The sequence below is a fragment of the Typopeltis vanoorti genome, chromosome 3 (assembly GCF_054136105.1).
Source record: "Typopeltis vanoorti isolate ZY-2024b chromosome 3, IOZ_Tvanoo_1.0, whole genome shotgun sequence".
Lineage (NCBI taxonomy): Eukaryota > Metazoa > Arthropoda > Arachnida > Uropygi > Thelyphonidae > Typopeltis > Typopeltis vanoorti.
This window is the reverse complement of record NC_143551.1, coordinates 146,515,062-146,530,557: the sequence shown is the minus strand read 5'-3', so window position 1 is coordinate 146,530,557 and position 15,496 is coordinate 146,515,062. Positions and strand designations below refer to the sequence as shown.

Below are 15,496 nucleotides of genomic sequence, written 5' to 3'. Positions count from 1 at the left end.
CCTTTATCTTAGTTCCAAGAACTATTTGAAAATGAAATGCTTTGTCAAGCAGCCTTGGCATATATCTGCTCTCTAAACAAGCTATGTTTAGATTCTGCCATAGGCATGGATATGGGTGTGGCTTCCACTAAATAAAACAGTAGTTTCACACCTAGTAAAATTACTGCTCTGTCGAGTGGAAGCCTGAAGTATGTAAAAAAAGTTCATGTTTAGTCTCTCGAGCAGGATTTCTGGAATGCACTGTACTAAATGTGCTATGGGTTAACTTTCATGGGTTGGATTCATATTTTGAAAATACTTTAGGTAATAGGCACTAACAATTTGTAACAGAATGTTCATCAGCTAAAGGTGAATACAAGAAATTTTCAAACTTCAAGAATTAAAGATTCTTGAGAAGGGAGGAAAAACAAATGATTTTCTTTAAGTAATTTATTACATTATAAAACAAACTTTATAATACAAAATGCATTTCGGATTGAAATTTTCACTAACTTCTTTTTAATATTAATTCCTTTTTTGACACAGTTTTAACATTGTTTCCTAAATGAAATCAAAACAGTTTATGCCAAACAAAAAAAAAAAAGACCTAAAGTGATAACAGATACTTATGAGATGAAAGGTACTAAAATGTTTATTTCTGACATGAATGCATTTCAGCCCTGCAAACAGTATATATATACATATTTTAAACACTATTTACATGGATTTTGGTGGTTTAACAGTTATTTTGCTTTTAATAAAATATTCCTTAAATTGTAGCAAGGATTCTACAAAGATCATTTTTTTTTATTATTTATTCTTTGGTATAGTTATTAATATAAAGGAATGAATATACAGTTTATTATATATTACAAGATGCGATATTTATACATCAGTGATTAGGAAAATATCAAATTCTACAATTTACATTTATGTAAATTGTTTTCCCAGAGCCAGCTGATACCAAACATGAACTCCAAACATTGGTAACAATAACTGGCACAAACCACTAAGATTGGCACAAAGTAAGTCACAGCATAAGTTTACCATTAAATTATCTGTTCATTATAGTGGGTGACTGTCTATATGAGCAAATTGTCTTAACATTGATAAAGCAAACTGCAAATGTGCAGTTATATTAGGATCACAACCTTTTTTGGAAATATCCTTCAAGGAATAGGTAGAGGAATGGCGGTCTTTATTTATGTACATCAGTAGTCCATGGCACATGCCACTGAGAACAATTTTGGTATGATCAGCAAAGAAATTTACCTGAAAATATATTTTAAAAGATGAAATTCATATTTGAGTTTTTAATTTGCTACAGCCTAGAACAAAAAAATGAGCAATTCTCATTACATATTTCGGACAAAATGTTAGGATTTAAGAAAGATAGACCAAGAATATGATTAGACAACTAAGTCTTAAAATTAGAGAATAAACAGAATAAGCTACTGTTACTTTAGATGCCACCAGCTAGCTGATTTTCAGAGCAGTGTTTTTGGACTATGTAAAAAAATAAAATAAGCCAGCCTACAATACAAAACTGTCTAAAATTTTGCACATTCCTACTTCATTGTGGGAGTAGAAATGTGGAATAAACAATATGAAATAATTACCAATTATCTTTTCTGGGCAAATGTGTAACAGCCTTTCTATTAACACACATTTACTGTTACAAATTGTGGCAATAAATTTGCTTCAATATAATGTTGCACTGCAAGATATCAACCTCATTAAAAACAGTTCAGCATAAGTTTTAAGTTAACTCGAGAAGTCAAACCAAAACATCCAAACCAGCTATAAAACTAGGCAGTCAAAAATTATAACCAATTGAGCAAGCAGCACAAGAATTTAGTCAAATTTATAGTCAAAACTAATTAGGTGGACTAAAAACTTTCAAAACACTCAGCTTGTAGCTGATCCTAAAAGGTTCTCAATAAGAAGTCATAAAATCTTGATTTTAATATCCCATATTGTTTCTTAGCCAAATAAGAAACTCAGTTTCATGCCAAATATAGAAACTATATAAAGTTCGGCAATTCCAAGTGTAAGCAAATACCTGGATACTGCAGCAACTGACCCTTGAGGTAGTGCAAGCTGAGGCAACTCATATCAAAGGTGGAGCAAGCTCCGATCACGATTCTTGATACTTATCCATAATGTGAACTTAGCTCCTAGGAGCTGTATTATTGTTCTACATTATGAGAGAAGGTCACTACCCAGACCGGTTTCAACCTTTATTGAGGTCGCGTCAGTGAGTAGGTAGACCTAGTTAATAATACCAAGTTTGTAGCGAACGGAACTTGCATCCCTTCTATGAGAATTGCCAAGAGGTGTCCTAATAAATTACTAATTATATGAAGAGCCAAAGGCTTCAATTCGGCAACATAACTTAAGTTAAAGGGATATTACATCCCATATTGTTTCTTAGCCAAAGAAGAAACTCAAAGAGTTTCATGCCAAATATAGAAACTGTATAAAGTTAGGAGATTCCAAGTGTAAGCAGATACCTGGATACTGCAGCAACTGACCCTTTAGGTAGTGCAAGGTGAAGCAACTCATATCAAAGGTAGAGCAAGTTCCGATATACAGCTCCTAGGAGCTAAGTTCACGTTATAGGTAAATATCAAGAATAGTGATCTGAACTTGCTCCACCTTTGATATGAGTTGCCTCAGCTTGCACTACCTAAAGGGTCAGTTGCTGCAGTATCCAGGTTTTTGCTTACACTTGGAATCGCCGAACTTTATATAGTTTCTATATTCGGCATGAAACTCTGAATTTCTTATTCGGCTAAGAAACAATATGGTATGTAATATCCCTTTAACTTAAATAAGTTATGTCGCCGAATTGAAGCCTTTGGCTCTTCATATAATTAGTAATTTATTAGGACACCTCTTGGCAATTCTCATAGAAGGGATGCAAGTTCTGTTCGCTACAAACTCGGTATTATTAACTAGGTCTACCTACTCACTGATGAGACCTCAAAGGTTGAAACTGGTCTGGGTAGCGACCTCTCATAATGTAGAAAAATAATACAGCTTCTAGGAGCTAAGTTCATGGCTAAATATCAAGAATAGTGATCGGAGCTTGCACTACCTAAAGGGTTGCTGCAGTATCCAGGTATTTACTTACACTTGGAATCACCAAACTTTATATAGTTTCTATATTCGGCATGAAACTCTGAGTTTCTTATTCGGCTAAGAAACAATATGGGATGTAATATCCCTTTAACTTAAATAAAGTATGTCGCCGAATTGAAGCCTTTGGCTCTTCATATAATTAGTAATTGATTTTAATACTTTTACTATTTGTCTGCCAAAATGGAGAAGTGCTGTAACCTAGTCAGTTATATAACAGTGAGAATACATTCATTTCAGTATTTTGAACTTTGAGCACATATATAATTGAGATTAACTGTGGATAAAGAAATCCAACTAGCATAAGAATATGCAAATAAATACAGTACCATCATAGTGCATGTTTGAAACATGCCATAGAGAATGCAGTTAGTCTCAGACTATTCTCTCCTCGTATCAAATTCAGTTATTTGATATGAACGCCTTCTAGTTATCAAGCTTCATTCCAACAATTTAGCTGTCGAGTTATGCATGTTAAACATCACAGAAAACTTAGTTACTACTTGAGTTTTATCCTACCTAGTTGAAACCTGGCTTCTTTCAATCTACTTGCTTTTTTTTTTTTTTTTTTTTTTTAAAGCATGTACCCTCTCTAAACATGTGATATTTCCTTTGCTTCATCCACCTGAAACCCTCATACCTTTAGTTCACCTGCATATTTTCTTTAACCATAGTCAACTTTCCTCTTGTGATCTCCTTTTTCTGCTTCAGCAGTTTCTCTATTTTCTTGCGAAATGGTGCCAGGTACATGCACATTTCTTCCTTCAAAAGGTGCATATCAAATAGGTTTTAGATTTAATATGTGACCTCTTCATTTTCAACCCTTCATTCACAATTCAGTTCAAACTTATTTAAATCTTCTCTTAACTGGTATGGTCAATAAGTACTGCTTCTACAAGCAGTTCATCTTGTATATTAACAGTCAACTCCTCACCATTATGCAACAAGATGTAGATATCACAAGTACCTCATTCATTTCATCATCTGTTCATTGGACAGCACAGATGCCACACCAGTCTTCATGTAGTCCTCTTGTATGCTTTTATAGAGACTTCAACTCTCTGAAGATCAGTCACTCCATATTCCATCCATCTGACAGTTTTCCCTGTCCTCTTTTTCCAGAAACTTTACCTTCTATTCTGTTCTGAGAAGTCATCCTTTCAGTGTGTCCAAAATATTAAACTTTCTTCTGTCAATATCCTTAAGGAGCCTTAAAGCTTTATTGATCTTTTCTAACACCTGTCATTTGTATGCCTATGATATCCTCAACAACCTTCTGTAACACCACATCTCAAAAGCAGTTATCCTTTTCTTATTTGATTTCTTCAGGTTCCAAGTCTCACATCCATAAGCTGCTGTTGGAAAAACAACTGCATCCAAAATCCTCAACTTTGTTCCCATGGAGATCTATCTTCCCAGATTTTAGACAAGTCTCTGACGGTTGTTTTAACCATTGCTAATCTTCTGAACCACAATTCTTCACATTAAGAATGGATCCTAGGTACTCAAAACTTGCAGACTTCCTCAGTTATTTTCCATTGAGTTACACTTGTTTCTCAAGAGCTTCCCTGTTTGTATTTCCTTTGCAAACCATAATCTGTTTTGCTAGGATTTATTTGAAGTCCTCTGTTATTACTGATCTTGTTAACTTTATCAAGAATTTGTCCTAGTTCTCGATTGTCATTACAGAGTAGTACAGTATCATCAGCATACCTCAGATTACTGATCAATCTACCACCCATCCTAATTCCTGTCTTGAGCTCGTCCAATGTTTCACACGTCCTCAGCATGTGCGAAACATATCCTCTCTCTAACCAATAGGCTTCATGTTTGAATCCTGCCATGAACAAGGATGTGTTCTGTCTTTAGGTGGAAGATAAATTCCATTGCCTGGTGAGAGACCACCTCCCTGCTTACTTGGAGACCTGAAATAACTTGAATAAGTTTCATGTTTCGTCTCTAGAGCATGGTTCTGGACTATATAAAAATTAAGGTGAATACAAAAATCCTTAAAATACATTCATACTATGGGTAAGCTAGGTTTTAAAATTAAACTACTTGTCTACCTTTGGCCTATTGAGTAATGAAGAATACAGCCTCACTAACCTCTATATATATATATATATATATATAGCTGAATTGCAAAGCATAATAAATGCATCTGTAATTAGAACAATAGCTGATGTATCGGAACTTGGAATTTTGACTGTATTTAAACAGACAAAAAGATATTTTTGTCTGTATATTATAAAAATATCTTGAATCTCTTGCCCATGTGTGGGAAAAGGAGAAGAATCTTAAGTTTCTTAAAAAGCTAATGTATTTATTGGTAAAAACTGTTATGGAAAAGGCTGTTCCAAAGAACAGAAATAGATAGAATGAATGACTCCAACCATACTTGAAGTCTCTACGTGGATGAAAAATACCTATAAAAGCATAACAACACCTACCAGCAGTTACCAACAAACTAAAGCCTTTTAACACTAAAGCTCCCTGAATATATGGACTACTAAAAATCCATAAACAAAATGTGCCATTATGTCCCATAGTGGATGGCACCGATTCCCCATACACAAATTAGCCAAACATTTAACCAAGCCACACTATACTGGAATCGCACAAAACAAACTCGGCCCACTTCAAAGCTAGTATAGAAAACCTCTCACTCCAACATTGAAATAATGGTCAATTTTGATGTCTCCTCCCTATTCATGAATGCCTCACTCAAAGATACCTTAGAGCTCATCCAAGCCAAATTTCCTCCTGATATCTCAGCCCTATTTCAGTTCATAATGAACTTGGGCTATTTCGTTTGGCAAGAAAAATTCTATGAACAGAGAGGACAGCCACGGGTTCACCACTCTCTCCCCATCCCTGGTCAACTTCTTTATGAAGACTTTGAAGAAAAAGCCTCAGCCCCACAAAAACCCACTGTTTGGCTACACTATGTGGATGATGTGTGTTTGCTATTTAGCCACATGGCTCAGATACACTCCACATCTTAACACACTTAAACAATCAACACCCCAGAATCCAGTTCACCTTGGAAAAAGAAAAAAAACAACAGCCTTCCTTTCCTAGACACTGATTACATGCCAGCCTGATAGTTCCTTGGTTTTCTCTGTTTACAGAAAACCAACCCATACAGGCTGATGCATTCACCAGCAATCTCCCCCCCCCCCCCTCTCCACAACAATATGGGGTTATAAAATCCCTATATAAGAGGGCAAAATTAATCTGTTCAAATGACAATGCCCTAACCTGAACTAAACCACATCCTTCAGCCAATGGCTACAATTCCCAAAAAATTCAGAAAATATTAAAACCATTTACCCCCCCCCCAAGCTTCATAACAAAGATTACACTAAATCTATCACCATTCCTTACATCCATGGGCACCTCTGAAAAGTTAACCAAAATCCTAAAGAAATATGACCTGACGACCTGTTACAAACCATATAAGAAATTGGTATCCTTTATTCGCTCCACCCAAGACCAGCCACTTCCCCTACAACTATCTGGAGGTGCCCAGGTCCCTTGCAGCTGTAAACTGTGCAACTAGAGCCAAAGAGGCAGGACAGCTAATATCAGGATATCCGAACACAAAGACTACATCCGGTTTCACCAATATAGCCATTCTGGGCTTGCGCTGGATACCTGCCACAGAATACAATGAAAGAAAGCCACTTTACTACACTGCAGCAAATATATATATACACAAAAGATTGTTCATGGAATCAGCCTCAGCTCTAAAAAAAAAAAAAAACTTCCTAAACCTTAACAAATTTGGGAAGCTTGCAACATGAGAATGCAACATATTTCATGATCAGAGTGCTGTTTTTTAGATTCCAGTTGACTTGCAATTATTTTTTTACCATTTCAGTGTGCCTCTTGTTTTGATTTTCTTATCCTTAGTTTTATTAGGTGTTTCCTGACCAGTTCTCTGGTCAAAATGTATGCAATACGATAAGAACACCAGATTCTGTAAATGGCAGTTTTTTTGGAGTTCAGATGAATGCACATTGTTGTAAATCCTTTGCCTTAGACAGATCATAGAAAAATATAAAGAATTTAGACTCCCTCTGGTTATGTGTGTCTTGGACTACTCTAAAACTTTTGACTGTGTCCAGCATGTGAAACTGTGGGAAGTAATGAAAAGAATGGATTTTTCCTTGACATATCAGGTTGATAGCCAACTTGTACAGGGAGTTAGGCAAGGATATAATGATGTAATTGTCTGAATTATTGATGCAATGCATTAAGACCCCTTCCTAGACAAATGCATATGCTCTGCCCTATGTAATGTAAACAGTTGAGCTATAGTCATAGAAACTGCTAGCTGAGAACAAAAATGGGTTTGGATATCTGTGAGTAGTGATGCATTGCACAACAGTGCTGAACCCCTGGATGTCAGCAAAATCCACATGATAGTGGGTTTTTTTTCTTTTTTTTTTAAATGGCTTTTTTCCCCCTCCATTTTTGGTATCTTTGGATTTTGTTTCTGTGAGACGTTATTTTAACCAGCATTACAAATTTTTTATGCTATTTTGAATAGTAGGAATACTGGGAAATTTGTCCCAATATCTCACTACCATAAAATAGCAAACTGACAAATTTTGTAATGTTCAATCATTCCATACTTCAAGATCTACAAACCAACACATTAAACACAGACCTTCAGTGTCATTTTTCACTCAAAAATGACATTTACCTTGAGCCTTTCCTGTAAACACATTCATAATCCTAAAGAACAATCTAATTCTACTTGAAAATTCAAGTTGTACAGGTGAATAGTAACTCTGCACAAATGTCCTGCATCCAGAGGAGCAATGTGGTTAGTTATTATCTCTCTCTCTCTCTCTCTCTCTCTCTCTCTCTCACACACACACACACAACCTCACTCCAGGTGCAATCCCAAAGATTGATTGTTTCTGAATAACCATCACCAAGCATTCTTCACACTACCATGCCTTCACATAATTAATGAACAGGAACAAACCCATGTCAATGTTTGTAGCATATGAACTTTCATGAATGGTATTTTTTAAAAAATAAACCAGTATACTGATGGCCATTTAAAAAAAAAAAAAAAAAAAAACTGAATTAAACAAAGGAATGATAGGTAAACCAGGATAAAGTGCTACACTAGGAAATCTTAATTAACTAGCACTGTGTAATAAAATCCATTTATCTTTAAATACTTAAATTAGTAAGTCATTTCTCAGGAGAAAGTAAGCACTTTCTAAATATAAGTTACAACCCTTGACAAAATTCCTGAAATACTTTCTTAAAGCATTTTACTTTGGGAACTACTATTACATTTTTATTTGTCATTAATATAGGTGGGAGGTGAATTTCATTACCCATTATGAGACCACCACTCTACTTATTGGTAGCCTGAAGTTGCATGAAAAAGTTCCATGTTTGCTCTCTAGAGCAGGGTTTCCAAGACCATGTAAAAATAAATTTAAAAAATACATAAAATTGATATAATTTTTTTTTTAATAATCTTCAGCCCAACCATGGTACAAATGTACAACAGATTTGCATATAACCTTTTGTAAGCAGTTAAGTTGTAGATATATGAGCAAAGTCCTTTCAGGTTATTTCCTATATCGTTTATGTACAAATTAAACAGCAATTGTCCCAGCACTGAACCTTATGGCACACAACTAGCAGGCCCAGCTAGTGGCGTGTGCAATATACACAGGCGGTGCAGAAGAAAAGGCACCTAAAAGATGTCAAAAAATATGAGATAAGAGCTTAAACGAACAATGAATGGTACATATAATTATGAACGTACGTAGTCTTCCATTCGAGCCCCTTCAGATCTTCCCAGAAACAAACAAATTCTGAAATTGTATCCTGGACCTGATTATATCACTAATTTTTTATTAAAATTTATGAAAATATATCTAAAATAGTTTTTTATTTTTTTGATGTATCATAAATCAACTTATGATTAATTGTTAAGTTCCGTGTAAGGGCCGTATCCTAATTTTAATTGGATTGGATCATGTAGTCCAGCCCTAAAAGTCGGCTTACTACTGATAACTCATTCTTCTCGACATTTGAAGCTGTTAGGGCAGCATCAGCGACACAGAATAATCGCCAAACTCTCGAGTCCAATGCGAAACATTCTTGTAAAATTCTCTTATCTATTTTTGTTGAATCTTCCTGAGAGAACTAAGTAGGCTGGTATTCTGTAACATTTCCAACAATGTTATATTGAACAATTGTTGGTATAAAAGAAATATTGTTTTGTATAAAAGACAAAAGGTAGGATATTTCACTTGCTTTAGAAGAAATGCACTTATGTAACTAGGTTAAAAAAGATTTGTAGAAATATGGAGTGAAGTGGAATTCCTGGATTTTTGAAATTTTCAAAAATGAGTTAAAGGTCCAACCCTTAGGGTTGATGTTTTCATTAGAAAAATTTAAAAAATTATGAGTTAATAGAAAATACAGGATAAATATTTGTGAGAACCTCCCAGAACTTTGCCAAAGCAATATTTCAAGGAACTTATCTTCCTTATAGAACCTCAAAAAGTGCTTGGGTAAAGCTCTGGGAAGTTTTCACATTGTTTAATATTTAATAAACAATAAAGATTTTAATAAAACACCAGTATAACATCTAATACCAATCAATATTTCTCGTTCTTAAATTTTTAAAAGACGGTAATTTTATCTTTATTTTCAAATTTATGTTATTTTAATAAAAATATTTTTTGCATTTTTCATAATTTTATTCTAATTTTTGTACCCATTTTTAAATTTTCCAAAAAACCCAGGAAATCCACTTTGCCCAAAATATGGATCGAATGAGAAAATTGTCTGGTTGGCAGAATAAACAAAATCGAGAAAAGAGGCTGATAGAGCAATTAAGCAATCAAAGAACGCTGCATAGTTTTCTGCAAGATGGGCAAAGACAAGGATAATTCTGTTCACACTATCGAACCAATGGATACAAGTGAGCTTAAGCATGATGGTGGAATTGTAACCATTGTGAGGTCTGGCGCTGAAACTGATGAAACTTGCATTAAGATTGAATCAAATACTGGTACAAGTGCCACTAAACAGGATGATGGGAACTCAATCGACGTAGTGTTTGAAAGAGAATGTTCAAACAGTGATGTAGAAACGAGTGCTGTGGAGATGACTAGCTAATCTGATCTTGAAAACATAGCAGATTGGCCAGAAAAGATAGTACTGAAAGGGCCAGCACTAGCTAACATTAAACATTATCTGAAAGACTGTGTTGGGCAATCATTTAGCAAAATATATTTCCAATGAAAAACAGCAAATGATGAATTAGTGGACAGAACATGGCTTGTATATTCAATCAAATTAGATAGTGTTCTGTTTTTGTTGCAAAATATTTAGTAGTGATGAAATTACCTTAGCAAAGGTCGGCACAAATGACTGGGGACACATGACGTTGATTTTGAAGAGACATGAACGAAGCACTCAGCATTTTGATTGTTATGGAAAGTGGACAGAGTTAAAAAAAAAAAACGACTTTCTGGTGGTCAAACAGTTGATTCTTTGATGAACAAATTCTATTTGAGTGAAGTAAAACATTGGGATGAAGTGCTGAAGAGAATAATTTCAATTATTTTAATGATGGCCTCAGAATATATGGCATTTATTTTATATTATTTTTAAAATTATTTTATCGATCGCCAAAGCTACAAAAGATAAGATTTTGGACATGGTCAAAAATGCGATGTATTTTTCAATTATTGTGGATTGTACACCTAATCAAAGTCATAAAGAACAGATGTCCATTGCTGTGCATTACGTCCACATCAAAAAAGCAGCTGAGAGTCACAATGCCAATGTGGAAATTAAAGAAAGTTTTTTGGAATTTATTAACGTTGTAGAAACAACTGGAGTAAAGATGACCGAAGAAATTTTAAATTCTTTGAAAAACAATTTATCTATTATGAAGCTTCGTGGTCAAGGCTACGACAATGGAGCCAACATACGAGGTAAAAGAAACGGTGTGCAGTCTCAAATTGCAAATATCAATCCAAGTGCCTTTCTTCATTCCATGTGTCTGCCATTCCTTAAATTTAGTCGTTGATGCAGTAAATGAAGCTATTGAAATTGTTAATTTTTTTTCAACCATTCAAATAATTTACAAGTTTTTCTTGGGATCGACAAAGCGTTGGCATATTTTTCAGTCCCTGTGTTGTAGATTGACAGTGAAATCATTAAGCGATACTAGATGGGAAAGCCATGTTAATGCTGTTAGTGCTTTGAAGATTGGATTGAAAGGTATTTATTCTGCGTTAAAAAAAGTCTTTCAATTGGAAAAAGATTCACTTACACGTATAACAGTGGAATCAATCGCATCAAATTTAGATAGTTTGGAATTCATTTGTGGATTAATGATCTGGCATGACGTACTTACAGAAATCAATTGTACAAGCAAGTCATTACAATCACAAAGCATGAATGTTAAATCAGCAGCAACTGCTTTGAAAAGGACAACTGAATTTTTTGTTTCCCATAACTCTGAAGATTCCTTCAATTATATTTCCCAAGCAAAATCATCACAATAGATGCGGATTTAACAGACTATTTTAGTCCTGAGTTAGATAATCGGATCCGAAAGAGAAAGAAATTCTTTGAAGAGGAACCAGATATCCAGAGCCTGTTGATGCAAAAAGGAACTTCAAAACCAAATTTTTCGACATTTTGTTCACAACAGCAATTACTTCAATGAAGGAGCATTTTGATTCATTTAGTAGCGTTTTGGAGCCCTTTGAATTTTTGTACAACATTACAGAATGTGATAACATGGAAGAAAAATGTAATTCATTAGAAAAAGCATTAAGTGACAAAGAAAACAAGGTCATTGAAGCAGAAGAATGCAAATAGAGCTGAAATTATTATCTAGAAAAATTGAAGAAAATAGTACACCAGCAATGGTTTTGAAGTGAATTTATAACAACAACCTTGAAAAACTCTTTGCAAATTCACTGATTGCATTGAGAATACTATTGACGTTGCCCGTTTCAGTTACTAAGGGAGAGAGAACATTTTCTAAATTACAATTAATAAAGAACTACCTGCGATCAAGCATGAGTCAAGAAAAATTAAATGGTTTGGCACTAATTTCAGTAGAGAATAATATTGCTCTAGTCTATCAACATTGATGTACTGCAACAGGATTTCGCTAAAATGAAAGCCAGACAAGTCCCTTTTAGCAAAATTAATGTACAGAATATTTGAATAAATCTCAACTTTATATTACTATTTTATATTATTTTGAAAATTTATAACTTGAAAAAATTTGTATAAGTAGGACTAATCCATAGGCAACATTATACTGTAAAGCAGTTTTCATTTCCTGTTCATTTTATTCACACTTTATTCAAAAAAAAACTTTTTCGAAAGGTGCCGAACATTAATCACGCACACAAGAAAAATACTATGCGCCGGTCCTGACAACTGGTCACCTGTTTTTGCTTTGATTCTGCCTCTCCATGTAGCACTTCTTGATATCTGTCCAGCTGCCACTCTCTTTATCCCTTAACTAGTGTCATGTCCATCCCCATTTGTTCTAATTTGCATAACAGAGTTCCATGTGGTATTTGTCAAATGCCTTTGCAAATTCCAAAATCATCACGTAGTCATTTCCTTTATCCAACTCAGTTATTACTCTATTATAAAAATTGCCGTCATCAAGGAACACGGTACAGTATTATATGTGCATGCAGGCACTAACAATGGGTAAATTATTATCATTAGACCTCCATCATGGTTTGTTTGTCATACAGCTTCTTTCTCTGCAGACACCATACTCCAGACAATGCATTCCAATCATTCACCACACTCCATGCAAAGAACTTGCCTCTTACATCTTTGCTCAACCCTCCTTATACAGCTTCCAGGAATGACCTTTCTCCTCCTCTCCCAATCTCCATTTTATGAAAACCTCATCAACATTAATCTGATAAGAACCTCTTTACTCGTGTAAAATTGCATCTTCTCAACCTACCTTCATACCCAACATTCCAGAGACAGAAACCACTTTAGTCATTGACTAAAGTGATTTCTGGTCTGGATTGAAGAAAATGGCAAAAACATTTTCTTCACCTCCAACCTTTCTTTTCAGAAAAAATATTACTACCCTTCCATCTCTATTCCTATCAGGATGTTATCCTTATCCAACCACATCTCGCTTATTCCACCAGTTTTGGGCAAATGAACTCAATGCAATAATTTTCTTTTTGTTTCCGATACTTCTAGCAATATATATCGGGGCGAATATTCCAGGTGTGCGGTACTCATCCACGAAATATCAGTATCACCCGCATGTTTTTGCATTTATTCTCAATTGTTTGCAGAATTAAAATTGAACACAATATACTAATGCTTCATTGTCCTTTCAGGACAGTAATAAAGCATTAGTGTTTCATGAAAGAAGGCACTTTTCGCCGTGTAAACATTGCTTCACATTTGCATTAATAGCCTGGGTGTGATTTTGAAATGCATACACCTTTGAGCCCTTCGAAAAGATATAAAGAGGGTACAGCGGGTTAAATTCGTAGCTTTCTAATATTTTTAAACTGCTGAGAAGGCAGGGCTGGGTGAGCTAAAATTTTGAGCTCACTCAACACCTAGCGTCTGTGATTGGTTATTGTGTCAACCAATCCAATTGAATGTTGTCACTTATGAGTTGAGCGCTTTTCATATCCAATGTTATTACAATATCGGATACGAAACGTTATGCATGTTTTCTGGAACTGAAAATTTGAAAGTGGATGTTAGGAGAAAAATGCCAATTGTTTTTTCTTTTGCAGTGTAGCATCTGTTGAGGTTGCAAAGGTTTTTTAACGATACATAGAGACATTTTTATTCTAGTCTTCAGAAACAACAGACAGTAAAAAATATCTATTCCTGAATAAAAATGAATATTCTCTGTATTATAAGACATTGATCTACAACAAAAACCAGCACATGTGAGATTGATAAGACAGAAGAACTGCAGATACTAAAAAAACTAATGAATTTAGGATTCCCAAAAGTGTGGATAATTCTGATAATGATCGGATGTTGTGCATACTGAGTCTCAGTAAACAAAATGAGCGAAATATGCACAAACCAGAGAAATACACGTAACACATGCAACAAATTTTACGAGATGATTTGCTGCTCCATCAAACCATATTTATTCCTGCAATACTCTCTCTCTCTTCATAAGTTTTTTTTTTTTTTTTTTTTTAATTATGCCATCATAAATTCACTTATAGGATCGTGCTATTCGCTCTACCCAGCAACTTATAGGACACACATCACAAATGATAATTATTAATTATTTGTTTACCATTAATGAAAATGTTTCTACTCACACGTTTTATGATGGTTCACATATTTTCATCTTCATGTATTTCAAATATACCAACCAAATATAGCATTCTCCTTCATTGTTGTTTTCTAATAAATCCTAAAACAGATTGTTCCCCCACTCTATGCAGAAGTATTCAAAGTTATCCTGCAATTAACTGCATTGGACCAGTAAGATGAGCGCTGATGCACTATGCCCTCTCAAAACTTTCATACATCAATAAAACGCAATCACACAGTCATGGTCGTCGGGGGTACTTTCCCCCTGGGATTGATTAAAAAATTCCACAAATTATAATCGTAAAATTGATTGAGATATGTAATCTTACACCCTCGACTCTGGGAATGCTTTTTCTGTCTTAAAATTTTATTATGGGTTGGCTTGTTTCGGCCCATGCTTGGGTAGCCATAGAACATGTTTTATTGCAGCAATAAAACACGTGTTCCTGTTTTTAGTTCAACTTTTTCTGATTTGTGAACAGTGACCGGTTAGTTTGCCTTCTTTGTCCAGTGAATTACTGAGTGAAGTGTGAATTTATAGTGAAACAAATTTAAACAAAAATATTTTTAAAAGGCAAGTGTATGTAATTTAATATTATTTTACTTGTTAGTTTTATGATTTTTTTGCTTTTAAACTGAAAGAATTTAATTTAGGATTAGTTGAATTTTAATAAAACATGCAGTCAATTTTTATTTTATATATGAAATTGTGCTAAAAACTTAATTCTGGATACTTTTTCCCCCAAAATTAAAGATCATTAAAATCTATGCAAAATGAAAATAATGTATTTATAGTTTACATAAAAAAACTAAAAGATGTTTATGGATGTGATTATTTAATTAAATCAATAATTATAAAAATTTATTGATGTAATTATTTGTCTCCAAGCTTTGCCCCCCCCTGGAAAATTTTCTGCAGACGCATGCCCATGCATATGGTCAAATTGACATGAAATTTGTAGCGCAGGTTGCATAACCCACACCCAACCGAAATGAGCATGCAATGTCACTGATATAT

At 34.4% G+C, this 15,496-nt stretch overlaps 1 protein-coding gene across 2 annotated transcripts in view; it reads right to left on the bottom strand.

Moving 5' to 3' along the window:
- Positions 1-613: 613 nt before the first annotated feature.
- Positions 614-15,496, bottom strand: part of LOC150108639 (serine/threonine-protein kinase PLK2-like) — a 321,698-nt gene continuing 306,815 nt past the window's right edge. For both annotated transcript variants that reach the window (XM_090416098.1, XM_090416097.1), the window contains exon 14: positions 614-1,251. In XM_090416098.1, the coding sequence (XP_090272224.1) occupies positions 1,045-1,251 (207 nt within the window). In that variant the 3' untranslated portion in view covers positions 614-1,044. The remainder of the gene's footprint in view (positions 1,252-15,496) is intronic.